This window comes from Eschrichtius robustus, chromosome 3 (genome assembly GCF_028021215.1).
Source record: "Eschrichtius robustus isolate mEscRob2 chromosome 3, mEscRob2.pri, whole genome shotgun sequence".
Taxonomy (NCBI): Eukaryota; Metazoa; Chordata; class Mammalia; order Artiodactyla; family Eschrichtiidae; genus Eschrichtius; species Eschrichtius robustus.
The window spans coordinates 133,700,832-133,724,497 of NC_090826.1; the positions used below are offsets into that span (position 1 = coordinate 133,700,832).

At 35.6% G+C, this 23,666-nt stretch overlaps 1 protein-coding gene across 1 annotated transcript in view; it reads left to right on the forward strand.

Moving 5' to 3' along the window:
• Positions 1 to 23,666, forward strand: part of PAPPA2 (pappalysin 2) — a 300,507-nt gene that overhangs the window by 148,982 nt on the left and 127,859 nt on the right. Inside the window, exons 9-11 of the mRNA XM_068538389.1 lie at positions 184 to 275; positions 3,941 to 4,134; positions 6,054 to 6,200. Coding sequence (XP_068394490.1) covers positions 184 to 275; positions 3,941 to 4,134; positions 6,054 to 6,200 — 433 coding nt within the window. The remainder of the gene's footprint in view (positions 1 to 183; positions 276 to 3,940; positions 4,135 to 6,053; positions 6,201 to 23,666) is intronic.

The following is a 23,666-nucleotide window of genomic DNA, read 5'->3' on the forward strand; positions in this document are numbered from 1 at the left end:
TAATGTGTCTGAGCCATAAGCTACTTTTCCTGTAAAAGCATTCTCTCAGCTCCTACTTCTCTCCAGCTTGCTTTTTTTTTTAATACATATAAGGAGTTTTAAGAACTTGAAGTGATGGTAACCAAACAAGAAGAATCATTTTATGTATGTATGTACATAAGAATGTACACTTTTACCTTCTAGGAGCCTGGGCGAGGAGTGTGATGATGGAGACCTTTTGAGTGGAGATGGCTGCTCAAGGGCATGTGAACTAGAGGAAGGTTTCAACTGTGTAGGTGAGTTTAGAAACACCTGCCTAGGCTTATGTCCTATTTTTGGAGGGGTCTCTGTATCTTATTTTTGTGAGCTCTTACTGATAATAACAATAACATTTGATGTGTCTGTTGTGTGCCTGGCACTAATTGTTTCACATATATTTTCCCATTTAATCCCTACAATAAATATGAGGAGACTAAACAGAGGCACAGAGAGCTTAAATAACTTGCTATCTCTTATACAGCTAGAAGTGATGACGTCAAGATTTGAACTAAGGAAACAAAGCTCTAGAGTCTACATGTTGAACCACTAGGTCACCCTGCCTCTTAGATTAATGTTACCAAGGATTGCTCTTGGGTCCTCGTGTCTAATGTCAGACTGTCAGCCAAGTAGCACAATCCCACAGATTCTACATAAAAATTAGGGTAGGGTATGTTTTAAGCCAAAGGGAGTACAAGATATCTCTTGATGTCTGTGTTTAATAGATAAGATCATGAAGAATGGCAGAGGGTCATAACATTTCTTAATCCTGGTGAATCACTGGTAATAAATTATTACTAGGTGGCTTTGACTCTAGTCTCTTGATACCCAGGAAGGCCCTCTAGAACACTTCTCCCAATTCTGATTAAAACCATCAACAGGCTTCTTTGTAGATTATTTTTCCATTCCCTTATGCATACATTGCAGTGATTCTGTGCAATATACTCATCAAAGTTACTTTAAAAAGCAGTGCATTTAAAAATATTTTAATGTTTCTAAATCTCAAGATAAAGTCAGGTATGATTATAATTATGTAGAATTTATTAAGGTATTAAATACTTATGTAGAATTTATTAAGGTATTAAATACTATACAGAACACACAAATGCCCCTGCTCTCCAGAGCAGAATAAAAAATTATAAAATCTTAGTAGTTTTACATCCATCCGTCTAACAAAACATGTTCAGTGCCCACCATATACCACAGTCTAATAGAGACCCTTTTCCCTTCCTGTGTCCAGCTTCCTTCCCTTATATAAATCTATCAGTTCTTGAGAGATGGGCCTCTAGCTTTTGCTTATATGCATTTAGCAGTAAAGTATGCACCTTGAAAGAGACCATTCTGTTTAAAAGTAGCATTATCTGTTATAAAATTCTTTTCCCCTTTTCTGGTTTGGAAACTGCGACTCAGAGCATTTTAGTGACTCATCCACGGGCGTACAACGAGGTCTTTGCAGAGCCAGCACTGGAACTCAGCTTTCCTAATTCTTAATCAAGTGCTTTTTCCTTGCTATGAAACTACAGAGGATAAATTTTTTTCCTGTTTTATTTGACTACCATTCAGATATTTGAAATGCCTCCCCATTATTCTCCTTTCCAATCCAAACATCCCCTCATGTGATTAGGTTTCCAGACCCTTTCCTATTTACCCTAACCTGGCATGCTTCATGTGGTCAATGCCCAGAAAGGAATTCAATACTCTAGTTGTGGTCTGGCTGTGCAGAATACACTGAACCGATTACCTCCCCTCTTCTGTACACAAGTATTTGTTAATTCCATCTCTGTTTGCATCATTTCTTTCTGGTAGCACATAGTGGGCTCATCTCACACACACACACACACACACACACACACACACTGCCTTCACCAGTGAAGCTCAAGTCTCATTTAACTTAAAAGCAGACCTTACTTTGTTTCTATCACATTTGATTCCATTAAATTTGGCTCATATTTCTTTACCCTCCAACTCCAGGAAGACTATAGCTAAATTATTTTAACTTTACAGGGCAAAGTTAAAATGATCTATTCCACAGTTAGACATTTGTTTCAGTGAGTAATATGCTCATAGTATGCTAAGGATGTAGTTCTATTCCATTATTTCTCAAAAGATTAATTTTGAAGGAACCATTGTGAAATGTGTTGTAAAAGTGGTCTGCTATTTTTTCATGGATTTGAAGAAACAGAGGCAAACATTTTCATAGTAAGCAAAAAAATAGAGAAGAAGCAAGGAGAAACAGTCACTGGATTATATAGAAAAACAAAACATGTATACATATGTATGTTATAAAAGTATGTGATAAAATATATATTATAAAAATAAACATATATTCATATATACATTTATGTGTATACAAAATATGTACATACATATAAACTATACATACACATATATGTATATGTGTGTATATAAACTACACATACATATAAACATACATATATATATATTTTTATATATATATATATATATATATATATATATACATGTGTATATATATTTATATATGGAATCCTCATGGAGAAGTCATTCCAAATACACATATATTGGTTTTAGGGGAGTGACTTAGAAAGACCATGGCTTTAATGGAATGCAGGAGTTTAAAACCCAAAATAGGCTTAGAACCAAGTCCCAGGAATAGTGGCTTATTCCTGGCAAGTAGAGGTAGATTTACCACAGAAGGGTCTTAGACTTGAAATTATTAAGGATAATAATTAGTAACTACATATTGATGAGCAGCTGAAAAATTACTGGAACAGTCTTGTGGTATTTCTATGAAGAAATAAAAAGAATGGTATAGTAACAGTTAATTTTAGTGATGATGTTACTGAGTGTGTACCTATGTGTTGATTTATTTTAAATCTTGATCTTATTTGCATGTCCTATTATTTTAAGTAGAAATGAGGAATTAGAATATGTTACTAATATGGGTAGAAAATGCAATAGTACTTAATAAATGACTTTATAACTGCATCTCAGCTTTTTACATTTGAAGAAAGCTATTTTACATATCTATGGTTAGTGCAGACTATTCACTTAGTAGGAGTTATCCTATGAGCAAGTATGGACTTGTCCAGGGGATACAGCTTGCTTTACAAGCCCAGCGGTTTTTCTCACATATTCATTACTCACACGTTTGCTCTTGAAGACAGTCCTTCTGCCTTGGCTTGAGGCAGTGTGGAGTAAGAGAGAGCCCCCGAACCTGCCTTGTGTAAGCCTGGCTCAGAGCCTAGCGATATTGCTTCTGCGTCAAGGGAACTTTGGCGAGTCACAGTCACGGAGACCCAGCTTGTCTGTTGATGAAACAAACAAAAAATACATACCTCACATGGTTGTTTTAAGACCAAAAGAAATAATACACTTGTAATCCTTATAAACCTGGAGAAAGTTTGTCCATTTGTCCATTTCAGAGCAAGTTGCATGGTTAGTTGAAGAAACACAGCAGCAAAAAAGTAATTGAAAACAAATCCCTCAAATGTTTTATTTAATATTTCAAAAACTGTGAAGAGGATTCAAGTACATAATACATCCTACCATCTATTTAAATTTCCTTTATTCTTTTACTTACTTCTCTTGTATCCCCAGCTTCCCCTAAGTACCTTGCTCAATGATTCCTTAAAATTTCTTTCTATATCCAGCCCACGGCTGCTTTTTCTATCCCTGTTCCTTCTCCCCCAACCCCACCCCCTTTGTATACTTTTTATTATATAAATGGATTTTACCACTCTCCCCATGAAAAAGTATCCTTCTTCTTTAGGGGTGTGTGTGTGTGTGTGTGTATGCGTGTATTGTCTATATATTTGGGGTGGGCATTAGACCAGTCGGTAATTACAGGCTTCTCTTTAGCAGGCTGGAGAAAAAAAAGGTAATTATTTTTACATGACATGTGTAAAAACACTTTTTCAAATGTCATACAAATTTTTCTTGGCAGGGGAGCCAAGCCTGTGCTATATATATGAGGGAGATGGGATATGTGAACCTTTTGAGAAGGAAACCAGCATCACAGACTGTGGCCTCTATACTCCCAAAGGATACCTGGATCAGTGGGCTACCCAAGCTTATTCTTCTCACGAAGATAAGAAGAAGTGTCCTGTTTCCTTGGTAACTGGAGAACCTCCTTCCATGGTAAGTTAAGCCAGAAGAATAGAGTCAAGGCTAAACAAAATTGTGAAGTGATTCCCCCAGGTACTTAATGTGAGCTTACATTTTTTTCTACTTACTTTGACACCGAGTTTAGTTCTTAATGCACTCAGGATAGGATAATGTTAAATGAAAAGCTTCTAGACTAGCAATTAAATCTCATCCCTCACCCTCACCCCACTTACATTCACTAGTTTTCATCTAGGAACCTTTGACTATGCAATAGCTGACTTCAAGTTACACAAAAGCATCTCAAAATTAGTCTTAGAATACACATATCAGAAATTACACTTGGGCTTCATGTTTGGGAAAATTTATTTTAAAAGAAGAAAAAGAAGCAGTAAAGAGTCAGAATACCTGGATAACACTATTGGATCTACCAGTATTATTATGATTATTACTAAGTGAGATTTGACATGTCACTTAACATCTCTGGGCCCCAATTTTCTCATATGTAAAATGGGTATAATAATACCTTTTGCATTTAACTCAATGGTTTATTACAAGGATCAAATGAAATTTAAAATATGTATTAAAGATCAAAGTATAATTTGATTTAAAGAATTCTTATTATTAAAGAAATCTGAGAGTTAGTACTAAAAACAAATCCGTAGGTATACAATTTTCCATGAATATCTACCTAAATAAATAGAAGATCCTCTGAGGACTCTGAGGACTGACTTCTATGAATCATAATTAAATACCTAAAAGAAGATTAAGGGCTTTGGTTTTTGGATACTATTCTAGATGTTTCCATTGCCAAATAAACTCTTTCATTCATTATAACAATAAGCAATACAGTCATTTCAACGGAAGTAAGATTTAGCTCTCTAGGTATATTAGGCCAGGATAAAATTACTGGAGTTTAGCCTTGAGGAGATACCCCCAGATGACTGAGGAACCAGCCAAGGTTGGTGCTGTGGTTCAAGGAACTCATCAAGGACCCAGTGGTCTTTGAGATTTCACCTCTTTCTATCCTTGGCTTGAAGATTTCTTCCTCAAGCTCATAAGATGACTGCTGTTCCTCCAGGCACGAAGTCATTATTTCAAGTGGGAAGAAGGGGGAAGGTCAAAGGGAAATATTGATGCATGCTAGCTGAGTCTCTTTTTATTGGGAAAATGGGAGCTCTTCAGGAACTTCGACACTATAGGCTTCCACCAACATCTCATTGGTCAGATCCAGGTCACTTCATCATCCTTAGTTGTTAAGGGACGCTGAGGAGATGAGCATTTATAACTTGATACATTGTCACCTTGAACAAAATTGGAGTTTGTTAATAAGAAAGAAAGGGGAGTGGATATGGATAGGCAAGTAGCCATGCCTGCCACACTCCTTCAGTTAATTCTGACGTCTTTCTCAAGAGTTCTGGTGCCCAGTGACAGGAAGCCCAGAAAACTGAGAGATTCTGAGTTAGTGACAGCTCTCTAAAGTGGCTTTTAGCCTAGCCTGTCTGTCTTCCCCCAGTGAAGTGGGAGAAATTTCCTGGAGTTTCTCTTTCCTGGTTCCTTTTCCCAGCTTAGTGGTTCCCTGACTCAGTAGCCTCATTCCTGAGGCCAGTGGGTCCTGCCTGGTAAGGATCTAATCATCATCCTGGACAGACTTCCCTAACTAATCCTAGGAGCAGCTGCCTGAAATGTGCCAGGACAATTCTTTGAGCAAGATCCTTGGGTCATCAGTGGGCTGTGAGTTGTCATGTGTATTCTTCTACCCTGGTAAAGTTACATCTTGAGGCTAACAGAGAGCACTGAGACATTCTTCTACATTGAGAAAAGTTTTCTGCCGATAATGTGATCATTAGGCATTCAGAAAGAGAGGAAAACTTTGGTTTCAAGCTGGAGAGTTTCATTGTCTTTACTTACCTCTCACCCTCCACATTTAATTGTTGGTTGAAATTGCATTTCAGATTTGCACATCATACCGTCCAGATTTACCAGAGCACCGTCTGCTTACTGGCTGGTTTCCCTGTGTCACCAGTGGAAATAGCCCTCAGGATGAAAGGAGTAAGCAGCTAAAAGGTAGCCTGGAGAGAGAGGATGAGGTCTGGCTCAAAGTAAGTGGCCCAAATGGATTTTTATGAAGGCTGTGGATAGATTGTGCATGTGTGTGTGTATAAATGATGCATTGAAATGGCTTGTCAGGAGATTTCCTTTTATCATCTCAAAGTTTTTACGTTTTGAATTTATTTTCATCTCTCTTTGAATGTTGGACTTTTCTTTGTAAGCAATCATTTTATCAAAGTATAATATACACATAGAAAAGTACAAAAATCAGAAATGCACAAATCAATAAATTTTTACAAAGTAAACATCCTCTCTAACCACCACACAGATCAAGAAACAGAAAATTAGCATCACCCCCCAAAAGGCTCTCTCATTCCCCCTCTCATTTATTATATGACAGAGGTATCTACTATCTTTACTTCTGCCACCATAGATTAGTTTTGCCTGTTTGCATTTTATGTAAAAAACTTTACAGTATGTACTATTTGTGTCTGATTCTTTCTTACTCAACTTTCTATTTGTGGGATTCATCGTGCTGCTTTACTTAGCAGAAAAGATCATTTCCATTACTGTGTAGAATTCCAGTGCATGAATATGTCATACTTCATTTAAACATATTGATGGACATATAGTTTATTTCTAGTTTTTCTGTACTGTGTGTTACAAATAGTTCTGCTATAAACACTTCTGTACATTTCTTTTGGTGAATGTATATAAACAATTGGGTATATTTGGAACTGCTAGATCATAGTTAGGCAGATGACCAGCTTTAGTAGATAATCCCGAATGATTTTCCATTTGGTTGTACTAGTTTATACTCCCACCAGAGGCCTATGAGTATTCCAATTGCTTTACATTTTCACCATTACTTGGTATTTAAAATTTTTAAAAGGTTTCATTTTAGCCATTCTGTTGGGTATGTAAATGTACCTTCCTGAGGTTTCAATTTGTATTCACATGTTGGCTGATGAGATTAGGAGACTTTTACATGTATATTGGTCATTTGTAGATTCTTCTTCTTTTTTTTCTTTTTATCTGAAGAGCATATTAAAGTCTTTTGCTCAATTTTCTATTGGACTGTCTGTCATTTTCTTCTTAATTTATATGATTTCTTTACAATTTTCTGAATGTAAATCCTGTTCCAGTTATATATTATTTAATATTTTCCAACACTCTGTGGCTTACTTATTTTTACTCTTAATGGTATATTTATATGAACAGAGTTCTAAATTTTACTAAAATTCAAATTATCTTCCTTTTTCTTTATGGTTAGTGCTTGTCGTGTACTGTATTTAACAGTCTTTGCCTACCACAAAGATATACTTTCCTATGTTATCTTCTAAAAATGTTATTGTTTTACATTTTATATGTAGGTGTACAATCCATTGGAATTTTTGTGTATTGTGTGAGGTAGGGATCAAGATTTTTTTTCTCCCTAGACCTAGAACCACCATTACTCAAACTAAAATTTTCTTTTCCCCTCTTTGCTGCACTGTGTCACCTTTGTCGTAAATAAACTGGCAATGTGTATGTGGAGATCTGTTTATTGTGGAGATTCTACATCTTGTTCTACTGATCTGTATATCCTTGCATCAGTGTTACACTCTTAATTACTGTACATTTTTTATGAGTCTTAAAATCAAATAATGTAAATCCTAAAACTTGTTCCTTTTTTTTCTGATTGTATTGGCTATTCTTGGTCCTCTGAATTTTCACATAAATTTTGGAATCAGCTTCAATTTTCACACAGAAAAAAAACCCTGATGCAATTTTGATTGGGATTTTATTGAATCTCTGAGTCAATTTGGGGAGAGTTTTCTCTTTAAAATACTGTCTTCTAATATTTTCTTTGAGTTACTTAAGTCTTTAATTTCTCTTAATGTTTTATAGTTTTCTGAGAAAAAGGGAATTGAATTTTATCAAATGCTTTTTCTGCATCCACTGAGATGACCATATTATTTTCCCCTTTGTTCTGTCACTGTCTTGATATACATTGATAAATGTTTAAATGTTAAATCAACATTAGATACCTGGGGAAAAAAGTAACAACTTAGAGGCTATGTATAATCCTTTGCCAATAGTTTTGGATCCTATTTGTGAATATTTTAAGTGTTTTTTTTCATTTATATTCATTAGAGATTGGTTCCTACTTTTTTTTTTTTTTTTAATTTTACTATCTTGTCAGGTTTTATGATGAAGGCTAGGTTTGACTCCCAGAGTAAGTTTCCTTTTTTCCCCAGTTTTCTGGAATATTTTGTGAAACGTTGATGTTAATTTTGGAGGAATTCATCAGTAAAGCTATCTGAGCCTGTGTTTTCTTTAAGGAAAATATTTAAATATGTGTTAAAATTTTAAACCAAATATTGAAAACTTTGGGTTTTTTATTTCTTCTTAGGTCAACTTTGGTAAGTTGAGTTTTCCATCAAGTAATTAGTCCATTTTTTCTAAAATTCTGAATTTATTGGCATTAAGTTTTTCGTAATGTTCTCTTATTTTGTTTGTAATATTTCCAAGCTCCCCAGGACTTTTTTCATTTATGCTATGTTAATTTTTGCCTTCTCTCTTTTATTTTTTTGCTCAGTCTTGCTAAAGATTTATCAGTTTTATTAATCTTGTATTAATGTTTTTGTAGAACCAAAGAATATATATGTGTATATATATGTATTCTTATATATAATAAATATATATATAAACATAAAAGGAAGGAAATAATGAAAATAGCATTATTTCCTTTTATGTTTACATTTAACTTGCTCTTCTTTTTCTAGTAACTTGAGATGATGCTTAGATAATTAATTTTTAGCTTCTTTCTTTTTAAAATATATGCATTAAGGCCACAAGTTTCCTTCTAAGTGTGACTTTAGCGACATACTACAAGTTTCACATCTTATTTCTGTTATCATCCAGTTCAAACATATTTTCTAATTTTTATTTGATTACTTTTTTGATCCCTGAGTTATTTATAAGTATGCTGATGAACTTCCAAACATTTGTGGATTTTCTGGTTACCTTTTTATTTTTGACTTATAGCTACAGTCTTCTGTGGTCAAAGATTATATTTGGTATGGTTTCAAGCCTTTTTAATTTGTTGACCCTTGAATTATGGAATAGCATCTGGTTAATATTGATAAATATTACATGTACTTTGAAAGAAATATGCAATCTGAAGTTATTGGGTATAGCATTCTATATATTTAACATAGATCAAGTTCATCCATCATGTCATTAATATTTCCTGTATCATATATATAATATATATACATATTTTCCCTGATATTTTGTATACTGTTTCCAGCAGTTACTGAGAGATATGGGTCAGACTTTCTTACCATAATCTTGAATTTGTCTGTTTCTCTTATTTTTGTCAGTTTTTGATTTATATATTTTGAAACTATATTATTAAATATGCAGGCAATTCTCACTTTGTAGTGTGGGACCACAAAATGACCATGTATCCTAAAACTATACAAAGCAAACTCAGTAATCGATGGGAAAAATTATAATTGTTACATGACCTTTTTGACACGATATTAAAAACTCTCTTATTTTCAGAAATATATGTGAAAGGAAGTGAAAAAATAGTAAATTTTAGTTCATTGTAATTTATTTAAATTTATTTATTTATTTATTTTTGGCTGTGTTGGGTCTTCGTTTCTGTGTGAGGGCTTTCTCTAGTTGCCGCGAGCGGGGGCCACTCTTCATCACGGTGCGCAGGCCTCTCGCTATCGCGGCCTCTCTTGGTGCGGAGCACAGGCTCCAGACGCGCAGGCTCAGTAGTTGTGGCTCACGGGCCCAGTTGCTCCGCGGCATGTGGGATCTTCCCAGACCAGGGCTCGAACCTGTGTCGCCTGCATTGGCAGGCAGACTCTCAACCACTGCGCCACCGGGGAAGCCCAAGTTCATTATAATTTAAAAAAACGTTACAAACAGAGAATTAAAGTGTTTCATTTCTTTGTTTAAAAAAAAGAAAACTACCAAGTGTAGTTTGAACAGTGCTTGCCTTTTTTTTTTTTTTTTTTTTTTGCTTCATACGACTTACATTGCAAAGCAAGCAGTTTTTCTGTGCCTTTGTGAATTGTCATATTCCTTTCTAAGTTTGAGCAGCTTCCAACATTTTATAGTACTTTGCACTTTCAATGTTATGAAACATCCCTGAGAGTTCTTTTAATGTGAATTTTTTCTTGGCATCATTTCCTCTGGGACATCTTCATCCTTTTTGTCACAACCACTTTTCTCATTTTTGCTGATCATTTCACTTCCACTAAGTTCCTCTGGCTGCAGATCCAGTCTCTCAAATGGCAGCAGCATCAACATTCCCACACTCAGCTCTTTTGTCCATAACTCTATTTACCTTTAATTCAAATTTCACCTCCAGCATTATAATTTTTTTGTTTCTTTGCTGCACTTTCATCCTCGCTGGCTGATCCCCTCTTTTGCTTATCCATGTTTGTGAAATGTCATGTGGGTAAAATGTCACTGGGAGATGAGGCAACACAACTGCACACTCTTCTGTCTCTGTGTGAACTGAATAACAGATACACAGTAACAGATCAATGACAGTTTGAAAGAAGTGATGTAATTGGTCACTGATCATGATTCTCAGTTGTTATTTGCATGGTGATTTGCGGATAGAAAGACTGTTAATGGAGTTTGTACTTTCTACAGTTACAATTAATATTTTTTGGTAACTGAAATTTGAATGATATCGTTGGGACTCTGGTATTATATAACTAAATTGTGATAACTGATATTTGTGTATATGGAGACTGTGTAAAGTGAAACTACTGTCAGTAGATAATTTTAGAATTTTTATATCTTCCTGGTGGATTATCTCTTTTAACACTAAGAAATGTCTCTCTTTATCTCTAAGAATATTTTTTTAATAGATCTTTATTGGAGTGTAACTGCTTCACAATACTGTGTTAGTTTCTGTTGCACAACAAAGGGAATCAGCCATATGCATACCCATGTCGCCATATCCCCTCCCTCTTGAGCCTCCCTCCCATCCTCCCTCTCCCTCCCCTCTAGGTCATCGCATAGCACCGACCTTATCTCCCTGTGCTATGCTGCCTCTTCCCACTAGCTATTTTACATTAGGTAGTGCATATATGTCGATGCTACTCTCACTTCGCCCCAGCTTCCCCCGACCCCGTGTCATCAAGCCCATTCTCTATGTCTACCTCTTTCTTACTGCCCTGCAAATAGCTTCATCAGTACCATTTTTTTTTTTTTTTAGACTCTGTATATATGCATTAGCATATGGCATTTGTTTTTCTCTTTCTGACTTACTTCACTCTGTACGGCAGACTCCAGGTCCATCCACCTCAGTACAAATAACTCAATTTCGTTTCTTTTTGTGACTGAGAAATATCCCATTGTATATATGTGCCACATCTTCTTTATCCATTCATCTGTCGATGGACATTTAGGTTGGTTCCATGTCCTGGTTATTGTAAATACTGCTGAAATAAATATTGTGGTACATGTCTCTTTTTGAATTATGGTTTTCTCAGGGTATATGCCCAGTAGTGGGATTGCTGGGTCATCTGGTAGTTCTATTTTTAGTTTTTAAAGGAACCTCCATGCTGTTCTCCATAGTGGCTGTATCAATTTACATTCCCACCAACACTGCAGGAGGGTTCCCTTTTCACCACACGCTTTCCAGCATTTATTGTTTCTAGATTTTTTGATAATGGCCATTCTGACCGGCCTGTGGTGATAACTCACTATAGTTTTGATTTGCATTTCTCTAATAATTAGTGATGTTGAGCAGCTTTTCATGTGCCTCTTGGCCATCTGTATGTCTTCCTTGGTGAAATGTCTATCTAAGTCTTCCAACCATTTTTTAATTGGATTGTTTGTTTTTTTGATATTGAGCTCCATGAGCTGTTTGTACATTTTGAAGATTAATCCTTTGTCTGTTGTTTCATTTGCAAATATTCTCTCCCATTCTGAGGGTTGTCTTTTTGTCTTGTTTATGGTTTCCTTTGCTGTGTAAAAGCTTTTAAGTTTAATTAAGTCCCATTTGTTTATTTTTGTTTTTATTTCCATTACTCTAGGAGGTGGGTCAAAAAATATCTTGCTGTGGATTATGTCAAAGAGTGTTTTTCCTATGTTTTCCTCTAAGTGTTTTATAGTGTCTGGTATTACATTTTTAGGTCTTTAATCCATTTGGAGTTTATTTTTGTGTATGGTGTTAGGTAGTGTTCTAACTTCATTCTTTTACATGTAGCTGTCCAGTTTTCCCAGCACCACTTATTGAAGAGACTGTCTTTTCTCCATTGTATATTCTTGCCTCCTTTGTCGTAAATTAGGTGACCATATGTGTGTGGGTTTATCTCTGAGCATTCTATCCTGTATCATTGATCTATATTTCTGTTTTTGTGCCAGTACCATACTGTCTTGATATACTGTATAGTTTGAAGTCAGGGAGACTGATTCCTCCAACTCCGTTTTTCTTTCTCAAGTTCGCTTTGGCTATTTGGGATCTTTTGTGTTTCTATAAAAATTGTAAAATTTTTTGTTCTAATTCTGTGAAGAATGCCAATTGGTAGTTTGATAGGGATTGTATTGAATCTGTAGATTGTTTTGGGTAGTATAGTCATTTTCACAACATTGATTCTTCCAATCCAAGAACATGGTATATTTCTCCATTGGTTTATGTCATCTTCAATTTCTTTCATCTGTGTTTTATAGTTTTCTGAGTAAGTCTTTCACCTCCTTAGGCAGGTTTATTACTAGGTGTTTTATTCGTTTTGTTGCGATGGTAAATGGGATTGTTTCCTAAATTTCTCTTTCTGATTTTTCGTTGTTGGTGTATAGGAATGCCAGAGATTTCTGCACATTAATTTTGTAGCCTGTAACCTTACCAAATTCATTGATTAGTTCTAGTAGCTTTCTGGTGGCATATTTAGGATTTTCTAGGTATAGTATCATGTCATCTGCAAACAGTGACAGTTTTACTTCTTCTTTTCCAATTTGTATTCCTTTTATTTCTTTTTCTTCTATGCTTGTCATGGCTAGGACTTCCAAAACTATGTTGAATAAGAGTGGTGAGAGTGGACATCCTTGTCCTGTTCCTGATCTTAGTGGAAATGCTTTCAGTTTTTCACCGTTGCGTATGATGCTTGCTGTGGGTTTGTCATATATGGCCTTTATTATGTTGAGGTAGACTCACTCTATGCCCATTTTCTGGAGAGTTTTTATCATATATCGGTGTTGTATTTTGTCAAAAGCTTTTTCTGCATCTATTGAGATGATCATATGGTTTTTATTCCTTAATTTGTTAATGTGGTGTATCACACTGATTGATTTGTGTATATTGAAGAATCATTGCCTCCCTGGGATAAATCTCCCGTGATCATGGTGTATGATCCTTTTAATGTGTTGTTGGATTCTGTTTGCTAGTATTTTGTTGAGGATTTTTGCATCTATGTTCATCATTGATATTGGTCTATAATTTTCTTTTTTTGTGATATCTTTTTCTACTTTTGGTATCAGGGTGATGGTGGCTTTGTAGAATGAATTTGGGATTGTTTCTCCCTCTGCAATTCTTTGGAAGAGTTTGAGAATGATGGGTGTTAACTCTTCTCTTAATGTTTGATAGAATTTGGCTGTGGAGCCTTCTGGTCCTGGCCTTTGTTTGTTGGAAGATTTTTAATTATGGTTTTAATTTCATTGCTGGTGATAGGTCTGTTAATATTTTCTAATTCTTCCTAGTTCAGTCTTGGAAAATTGTACCTTTCCAAGAATTTGTCCATTTTATTGGCATATAGTTGTTTGTAGTAGTCTCTTATAATCCTCTGTTTTTCTGTGGTGTCAGTTGTGATTTCTCCTTTTTCATTTCTAATTTTATTGATATGCATCCTCTCCCTTTTTTTCTTGATGAGTCTGGCTAAGAGTTTATCTATTTTATCTTCCCCAGAATCAGTTTTTAGTTTTATTGATCTTTGCTATTGTTTTCTTCATTTCTATTTCATTTATTTCTGCTCTGATCTTTATGAGTTCTTTCCTTCTACTGACTTTGGGTTTTCTTTGTTCTTCTTTTTCTAGTTGTTTTAAGTGTAGGGTGAGATTGTTTATTTGAGATTTTTCTTGTTTCTTGAGGTGAGATTGAATTGCTATAAACTTCCCTCTTAGAACTGCTTTTGCTGCATCCCATAGCTTTTGGGTTGTCGTGTTTCTGTTGTCATTTGTTTCTATCTATTTTTAAAATTTCTTCAGTGATCTCTTGGTTATTTAGTAACACACTGTTTAGCCTCCATATATTTGCAGTTTTTTTTCCTTTTTTTTCCATGTAATTGATTTCTAATCTCATAGCATGTGGTTGGAAAAGATGCTTGATATGATTTCAGTTTTCTTAAATTGTCCAAGGCTTGATTTGTGATCCAAGATGTGATCTATCCTGGAGAATGTTCCATGTGCATTTGAGAAGACAGTGTATTCTGCCACTTTCAGGTGGAATGTCCTATAAATATCAATTAAGTCTATCTGGTTTATTGTGTCATTTAAAGCTTGTGTTTCCTTATTTATTTTCTGTCTGGATGATCTGTCCACTGGTGTAAGTGAGGTGTTAAACTCCTCCACTATTATTGTGTTACTGTTGATTTCCCCTTTTATGGCTGTTAGCATTTGCCTTATCTATTGAGGTGCTCCTATGTTGGGTGCGTAAGCATTTATAATTGTTATATCTTCTTCTTGATTGATCCTTTGATCATTATGTATTGTCCCTCCTTATCTCTTGTAACAGTCTTTATTTTAAAGTCTATTTTGTCTGATGTGAGAATGGCTACTCCAGCTTCCTTTTGATTTCCATTTGCATGGAATATCTTTTCCATCCCTTCACTTTCAATCTGTATGTGTCCCTAGGTCTGAAGTGGATCTCTTGTTGACAGCATATATATGAGTCTTGTTTTTATATCCATTCGGCCAGTCTTTGTCTTTTGGTTGGGACATTTAATCTATTTACATTCAAGGTTATTATTGATAATGTATGTTCCTATTACCATTTTCTTAATTGTTTTGAGTTTGTTTTTGTGGGTCTTTTTCTTCTCATGTGTTTCCTGCCTAGAGAATTTTCTTTAGCATTTGTTGTAGAGCTGGTTCGGTGGTGCTGAATTCTCTTAGCTTTTGCTTGTTTGTAAAGCTTTTGATTTCTCTGTCAAATCTGAATGAGATCCTTGCTGGGTAGAGTAATCTTGGTTGTAGGTTTTTCTCTTTCACCATTTTAAGTATTTCCTGCCACTCCCTTCTGGCCTGCAGAGTTTCCACTGAAAGCTCAGCTGATTACCTTATGGGGATTCCTTTGTATGTTATTTTTTGGTTTTCCCTTGCTGCTTTTAATATTTTTTCTTTGAATTTAATTTTTGTTAGTTTGATTAATACAGGTCTTGGTGTGTTTTTCCTAGGGTTTATCCTGTATGACACTCTCTGTGCTTCCTGCACTTGGGTGACTATTTCCTTTCCCATGTTAGGGAAGTTTCTGACTATAATCTCTTCAAATATTTTCTCAGACCCTTTCTTTTTCTCTTCTTCTGGGACCCCTGTAATTCGAATGTTGGTGCATTTAGTGTTGTCCCATAGGTCTCTGAGATTGTCATCAGTTCTTTTCATTCTTTTTTCTTTATTCTACTCCTCGGCAGTTATTTCCACCATTTTGTCTTCCAGCTCACTTATTCGTTCTTCTGCCTCAGTTATTCTGTTATTGATTCCTTCTAGTTTTTTTTTTTCATTTCATTTATTGTGTTGTTCATCTCTGTTTGTTTGTTCTTTCGTTCTTCTAGATCTTTGTTAAACATTTCTTGTATTTTCTCAGTCCATGCCTCCATTCTATTTCCGAGATTCTGGATCATCTTTACTATCATTACTCTGAATTCTTTTTCAGTTAGATTGCTTGTTTCCTCTTCATTTATTTGGTCTTGTAGGTTTTTACCTTGCTCCTTCAGCTGTGACATATATTTTGCCATTTCTTTTTTTTTTTTTTTTTTTTAATGGGTGGGATTTTGTTCCTGTTTTACTGGTTGTTTGGCCTGAGGTTTCCAACACTGGAGTTTGTAGGCTGTTGGGTAGAGCTGGGTCCTGGTGCTGAGATGAGGACCTCTATGAGACCTCACTCTGATGAATATTCCCTGGGGTCTGAGGTTCTCTGTTAGTGCAGTGGTTCAGACTCAGAGATCCCACCACAGAGCTTCGGCCTGACCCCTGGCTCATGAACGAAGATCCCGCAAGCCGCATGAGGTGGCAAAAAAAAAAAAAAGAGAGAACAATAACAAAGTAAAAAATAAAATTAGACTAGGAAACTAATAGATATGTTAGAAAGAATATAAAAATAAAAATATAAATGAATCAACAGCTGGAAGATACAACTGTACCATGATAGTAGAAAAGAGGAGGAGGGAAAAAAAAAGCAAAAGCAAAAGAGGGAAAGGCCTTTGCTGTGGATGGTGGGAGCTAAGCAAGGGCGATGTTTGGGCAGTGGGAGGGCCTATGCTTAGGACCCACAGGCCTGGAAAAGGCCCTGGGAGCTGTAGGGGGAAGGGACCCAGGCGTGTCCCCCACCTCTGGTCTCAGGGCGGAGGACCTCACCTGGGAGCACAGCAAGCTTCCTTGACTCGAGTGGGTGGGGCAAATGCCCTCCTCTGTTCTCCTGCTCCTCTGGTCCTGGAGGGCCCCTCCTGTTTGCCTCTCCTGATCTCCCCAGCCTCCCTCATATGCCCCCAGGACCCACACAGCCTGGAGGGGGCTTTGGAGTGGGGGGGGGTACCAGCCTGGGAGCTCAGCAGGCTCCCCAAGCCCAAGTGGGAGGGGCAATCGCCCTCCACTCCTCTCCCGTTTCTCCCAGAGGGCCCCTCCCACCTGCCTCTCCTGATCTCCCAGGACTCAGGGGCACTGGTCCTGTCTGGCCTCCACTTCTCCTCCACTCTCAGTTCCTCCATGTCCTACTGGTTCACTTGGGTATTCCTCCCATCTCCTTGGGCGTCAGGGTCCCTCACCAGCAGCCAGCAGGTGCCATAGTTCTGGGGAGACGTTAATTCGTCATCTTTCCACACTGCCATCTTGACTCCACCTATCTCTAAGAATATTTTTTGCTGTACTGTAAACTTTGTCTGATATTAATATAGCTATACCTTTTTGTTTATTTGCATATTGTTTCCTCTTCCATCCTATTACTTTTTTTTTTTTAACATCTTTATTGAAGTATAATTGCTTTACAATGGTGTGTTAGTTTCTGCTTTATAACAAAGTGAATCAGTTATACATATACATATGTTCCCATATCTCTTCCCTCTTGCATCTCCCTCCCTCCCACCCTCCCCATCCCACCCGTCTAGGTGGTCACAAAGCACCGAGCTGATCTCCCTGTGCTATGCGGCTGCTTCCCACTAGCTATCTATTTTACATTTGGTAGTGTATATATGTCCATGACACTCTCTCACCCTGTCACATCTCACCCCTCCCCCTCCCCATATCCTCAAGTCCATTCTCTAGTAGGTCTGTGTCTTTATTCCCGTCTTGCCACTAGGTTCTTCATGGCCTTTTTTTTTTTTCCTTAGATTCCATATATATGTGTTAGCATACTGTATTTGTTTTTCTCTTTCTGACTTACTTCACTCTGTATGACAGACTCTAACTCCATCCACCTCATTACAAATACCTCCATTTCATTTCTTTTTATGGCTGAGTAATATTCCATTGTATGTATGTGCCACATCTTCTTTATCCATTCATCCGATGATGGACACTTAGGTTGCTTCCATGTCCTGGCTATTGTCAATAGAGCTGCAATGAACATTTTGGTACATGACTCTTTTTGAACTATGGTTTTCTCAGGGTATATGCCCAGTAGTGGGATTGCTGGGTCATAGGGTAGTTCTATTTGTAGTTTTTTAAGGAACCTCCATACTGTTCTCCATAGTGGCTGTATCAATTTACATTCCCACCAGTGGTGCAAGAGTGTTCCCTTTCCTCCACACCCTCTCCAGCATTTATTGTTTCTAGATTTTTTGATGATGGCCATTCTGACCGGTGGGAGATGATATCTCATTGTAGTTTTGATTTGCATTTCTCTAATGATTAATGATGTTGAGCATTCTTTCATGTGTCTGTTAGCAATCTGTATATCTTCTTTGGAGAAATGTCTATTGAGGTCTTCTGCCCATTTTTGGATTGGGTTGTTCGTTTTTTTGTTATTGAGCTGCATGAGCTGCTTGTAAATCTTGGAGATTAATCCTTTGTCAGTTGCTTCATTTGCATATATTTTCTCCCATTCTGAGGGTTGTCTTTTGGTCTTGTTTATGGTTTCCTTTGCTGTGCAAAAGCTTTTAAGTTTCATTAGGTCCCATTTGTTTATTTGCGATTTTATTTCCATTTCTCTAGGAGCTGGGTCAAAAAGAATCTTGCTGTGATTTATGTCATAGAGTGTTCTGCCTATGTTTTCCTCTAAGCATCCTATTACTTTTAATCTTTCTGTGCAATTATATTTAATATGCTTTGTTTGAAGTCAACATATCTTTACATATATAAATAATATAAATAAATCTAAATCTAACAAATCTCTATATAAATAAATCTAAAATTCTCTATTTTCCATTTACAGCAGTATTTAGTCCAATCACATTTAAAGTAATTAATGATGCTTAGTTTTAAATCTACCAGCAAACCATTTGTTATTCACTTGTTCCACATGCTCTCTGTTTTTTTCTATTTCTTGCCCTTTTTAGATTAAATAAGTAGTTTTATTATTTTATGTCCCATTCTATCAGTTTATTAGTTATACTTTTATTTTATTCTCTATCTTTTTTACCCTAGAGATTTCAACGTGGGTCCTTAACCAGTTAGAGTCTGCTATGAATTAGCTGTCTCACAGTTTCATAATCAATGAGTAACTTAGAATGCTTTGTCTCTATTTTCTGTTTCCTGGCTTTTTTAAGTTAAAATGATTTTAAATTACCTAATATTTACCTTTCCAGTGCTCTTTGGTCCTTTCTACATTTCTGTGCTTTCCTCATTTTTATTTAGCTTGAAGAAATCCATTTATTGTTATTTTTTAACATGAACCTGCTGGCAGTGAGTTCTTCCAGTTTTTGTATAGCTAAAAATATCTTTATTTGACATTTATTTTCAAAGAGCATCTTTGCTTGGTATAGAATTCTAGGTGGCCAGTTGTTGTTTTCAAGAATTCGAAGTTGTTATTTCATTGCCTTTTTACCTATATACTTTCTTTGGAGAGTTAGCTGTACCATCTGATGTACATTACTTTGAAGGCAATGTCTTTTACTCTCTGGTGCTTTTAACATAATCTCTTTGTCTTTTGTCTTCAACAGTTTTAGTATGACGTTCCTAAGCCTGTTTATCGTCACATATATCTGGCTAACTGTTTGTCGATCTTCTTGAATCTGTAGCTTAATGTCTTTACTTGCCCTTCCTGTTTTGGACACAAATTACATACATCAGAGCTTTTTGCTGTTTATATTTTGTTCCTTTTCTCTTTGTTCTATTTTTCATTCTTTTTTTTTTCTCCATGCTGCAGTCCAATTATCTTATGCTGACATATCTTCTGTTTCACTAATCCCAAATTTTACACCATATAATTGGGTGTTAAACAGTTTATTATATTATTAGTATCAGTCATTTTATTTTTAATTCTATAATACATATTTAATTATTCCTATAGGTTCTCATTTTCTTTAAAATTCTCCATCCTGTAGTCTATTTTAAAAATATATTAATCACAATCATTTTAATGTCTGTGTCTGATAATACTAATATCTTGGTGATCTGAGGTCTGTTCATGTTGACTTTTATTTCTTAATTCTCGTTCATTTAGGCATACCTCCTGTCATACTGAATAGTGTCTTAACTGAATATCAGACACTGAAAAATTGTGTAGGCTCTGGCTAATGATATCTTCCTTTCAAGATGATTTACTTTAAAAAATGTATAATAAAATTTGGGAAAGAGCACTTTAACTTAATCAGTACTTAAGTTGACTCATGCTTGTGCTTCTGTATTAATGAACCCTGAAATGTTTCATAGTTCCTTTTCTCCTAAGGCCTAGTCCTTCAGGGGTCTCAACTAAAAGCATGGATTGGGTCTTCTACCTTGATAGTCTCTGAAGCACAATTTCTATTTCCTCAGCAATACGTGTCTGCTAAAAGTTCTGCTTAGCTTTTTGGTCTTTAATCTACCCATTTCTCCTTAGCTTCTTACACTCTTATTCTTCATAGTTTAGAATTTGAAAACACCTCAGTGGCAATAGTTGCACAGAATGTTAGGTTATGTTCAATGTGGTTTATTTCTTTTTGAGTCTCTTTGGTCCTAACTGCCTTAGTTGCTCTCAAATACTTTTAAACTTTTTTTTTTTTTTACTGTATTCATTTTTTATAATTGTTCTTTTCAGGAGTATATGTTCTACTATAAGTTACTTCTTTATACCTGGAAGCAAAAACCTCCAACTGGAATTTTTTAAATGTATGTCAATTAGCTACCATATATATTTTAGGTCTGCACTCTGTTCTTATTACAAGATATATAGGAGTAATAGTACTTGTGTAAGAAAAAAATCATGAATATCATTGAATATTAATATATAAAAACTTAAGAAAATTTAGTTTTCACAAATCCACATGATACTAAATAAATTAGGAAGTGATTTTTAAAAATAAGCTGATTAAGTTTTTTTCAAAGTTTTCTGAGGACTGAAGGATTTCTGACTCTTTATTATTCCTTTTATATTACTTTAATCTTGATTTGATATACAAATATGATTTGTATGCAATGGATCAGAGACAAATTTATTACAGTGAGAAACAACTGTACTGGAAAACATTAGCCTTGAAAATATCTTTCCAAAATCTTTCCTTTACTTGCTACTTGCCCAACAAAATTTCTATCATTTTAGTCCACATTTACTAAGGTAACTTGTCTCTCTTATCTTTCCTTATTATTATTATTTTTTAAAATCTGGGATCAATAGACCAAAATATGAGAACTTTCTCTTACATTGAATACAATGTAGATTCTTTTTATTATTTACAATAATAAGCACATTTTAAAGCCCTTTATAGTTTACAGTGTGCATTCTCAACACTTTTTTATTTGAACCCCATAATAGTCCTGTGAGTTTGGCAAAGTAGGTGTTTTCATATTTTACAGTTTGGGAAAATAGGAATCAAAGACTCAAGGTGCTTTTTCTACATCACCCAAGAATAAAAGGGTAAACCTGAAGTTCAAACTCATGCCTATTGCTCTAATCCCATGTTTATTTCTCTACACGATGTTGCCTCATTTAGTCAACATTCATTATACACCTGCAATATGCCAAGCCCAGAAATAAGCACTGGGGATAAACAGGGAAATATGACATGAGCAGGAAAACAAGTTAAAACATATGTGGAGTGGAAGAAAAGGTTTCCTGTCTTTTGTTGGATTTCTTCTAAATTCTTCAAAGATGATATATCTGTGGATCTAGTTCATAGGATTTATTAAGTGCATAGTGTAAACTCCAGGTGCCATTAAGGAATAGAGAAAGAAACAGAAGGCATGATCCTTCCCAGAAAGTGCTTTGGGTCTAAGCAATATAGACAACAAATGAAGCAATCTGAGAAGCAGACGTTCAACGAAGTACTTGTTGTTTGGTTTCACAAGGAGCCCATCAGCATATGCAAAATCATATGTTCATGTTTATTTTCATGGCTGTTCTAAAATGTCTCCAATTAAGAATGGTCTCACTCAAGCTGGACTGGTTAGCAGTCCTAACTGAAACCACCTCATGGTCATCGTATCTTAAATACCAGGGTCCTCCACATTAGTTATAAATTATGGACCACTGTCTGGAAACCCTCGTTACATAAAACCTAAAGCCTGTTAACTATAATTTCCTCCTTTTCTTTGTTTGAGTTCAACTAGCCAAACACTGAATATGAATCTTCAACAGAAAATGCAGTGTATATTTAATTGATTGTATTTCAAAGATAAGAATCCCTAAAACCAGGCACTAAAGAGGAAAGGATAGAGAGAAACACATTTATTGAGATTTAATATGTTCCAGATATCTTATTATCAATTCTTATATGAATTTTTAATCAGAGATATGATTTTTCTGATTCTAAAAATGATTATCTGAAAACTCAGAGATGCTAAGCATTTTAGATAACATAGCTAGTAGAGGTATAGATAGTATTCAAATTCAAATCCAACTTATTCCAAAACCAATGTTTTTTCCTCTATACCAAGGGTTGGGAAATATTTTCTGTAAAGATCCAGATAACAAATATTTTAGGGTTTGTGGGCTATATGGTCTCTGTCACAGCTACTTAACAGTGCTGTTGTAGAATAAAAGCAGCCATAGACAATACATAAATGAATGAGCATGGCTGTGCTCTAATAAAATTATACTTACGAACACCAAAATTTCAGTTTCATATAATTTTCACATTATTCACACTATTTTTCTTTGAATTTTTTCAACCATTTGAAAATGCAAAAACCATTCTTAGCTCACAGACCATACGAAAAATAGGCAATGGGTCAGATTTGGCTCATGGGCTGTAGTGTGCTGACCTCTGCTCTATATCTAGTTTCCAGTTAATGCTAAAGGTATGTATGGACATTTGCCTTATTTCCACACCATAACAACATTCACCTTTAATTCTACTCAATAAACACTGCCTAAAAATAAACAAAATATTGTATTGCAGAGGGATTCAATGATGAATTAATCACTATCTTCACCCATAAGGTACATACTCCGCAGTGGGCATGTTTATGCAACTATTGTAGAAGACAAAATGCTATGCTACGAACATAATGAAGTGTAAAATAGACTCAAAAGGACCTGGCGACTGATTGGACATAGGGAGATAGAGATAAGTCTTATCTTAACATGAGTTCCCCCATTTATATCATCTTCCACACCCCTCTATACCACACACACACACACACACACACACACACACACACATTCTAGGATTTAGAAATTTTAGTCATAGCAGATTGCTTTCAGTGCTGGAAAACACCAAGGTTTTTACATATCTATAACCTTTCAGGTAAAGAATTCATGTTTTTCCTTCTTGGTAAGTGCTTTCTCCACTTTGACTTTCAAAAAAACACATATTCATCTTCTAAGATTTAGCTCAAGGATTACTTCTTTTATAAGGCCTAGACTTTCCTGAACTTCTCTCCCAAGCCATATTTAGTATGTATAATTAATCTCTTCCTCCTATGTGCCTCCTCAATAGACACTTCTGTCATAGTTCCTATACACTTCACTGTTCTTGTTTGTCTGTCTCTCCATCACATAAACTGTAAGGATCTTGTGGGCAGAGACCATGTATAGTCATGGTTGTATGTCAAGCATTGAGCACAGACCCTGGTTGTTGTGATGTTTGAAATGTTTTGTGATTGCATGAATAAATGATGGGATGTTAGGTCTTAGCCTTGGCAGTTGGGAGCATATTGATAATACTACTTATGACCCAGAACAGAAGTGAGTAAGTAGGACTGTGGGCTTAGCTAGA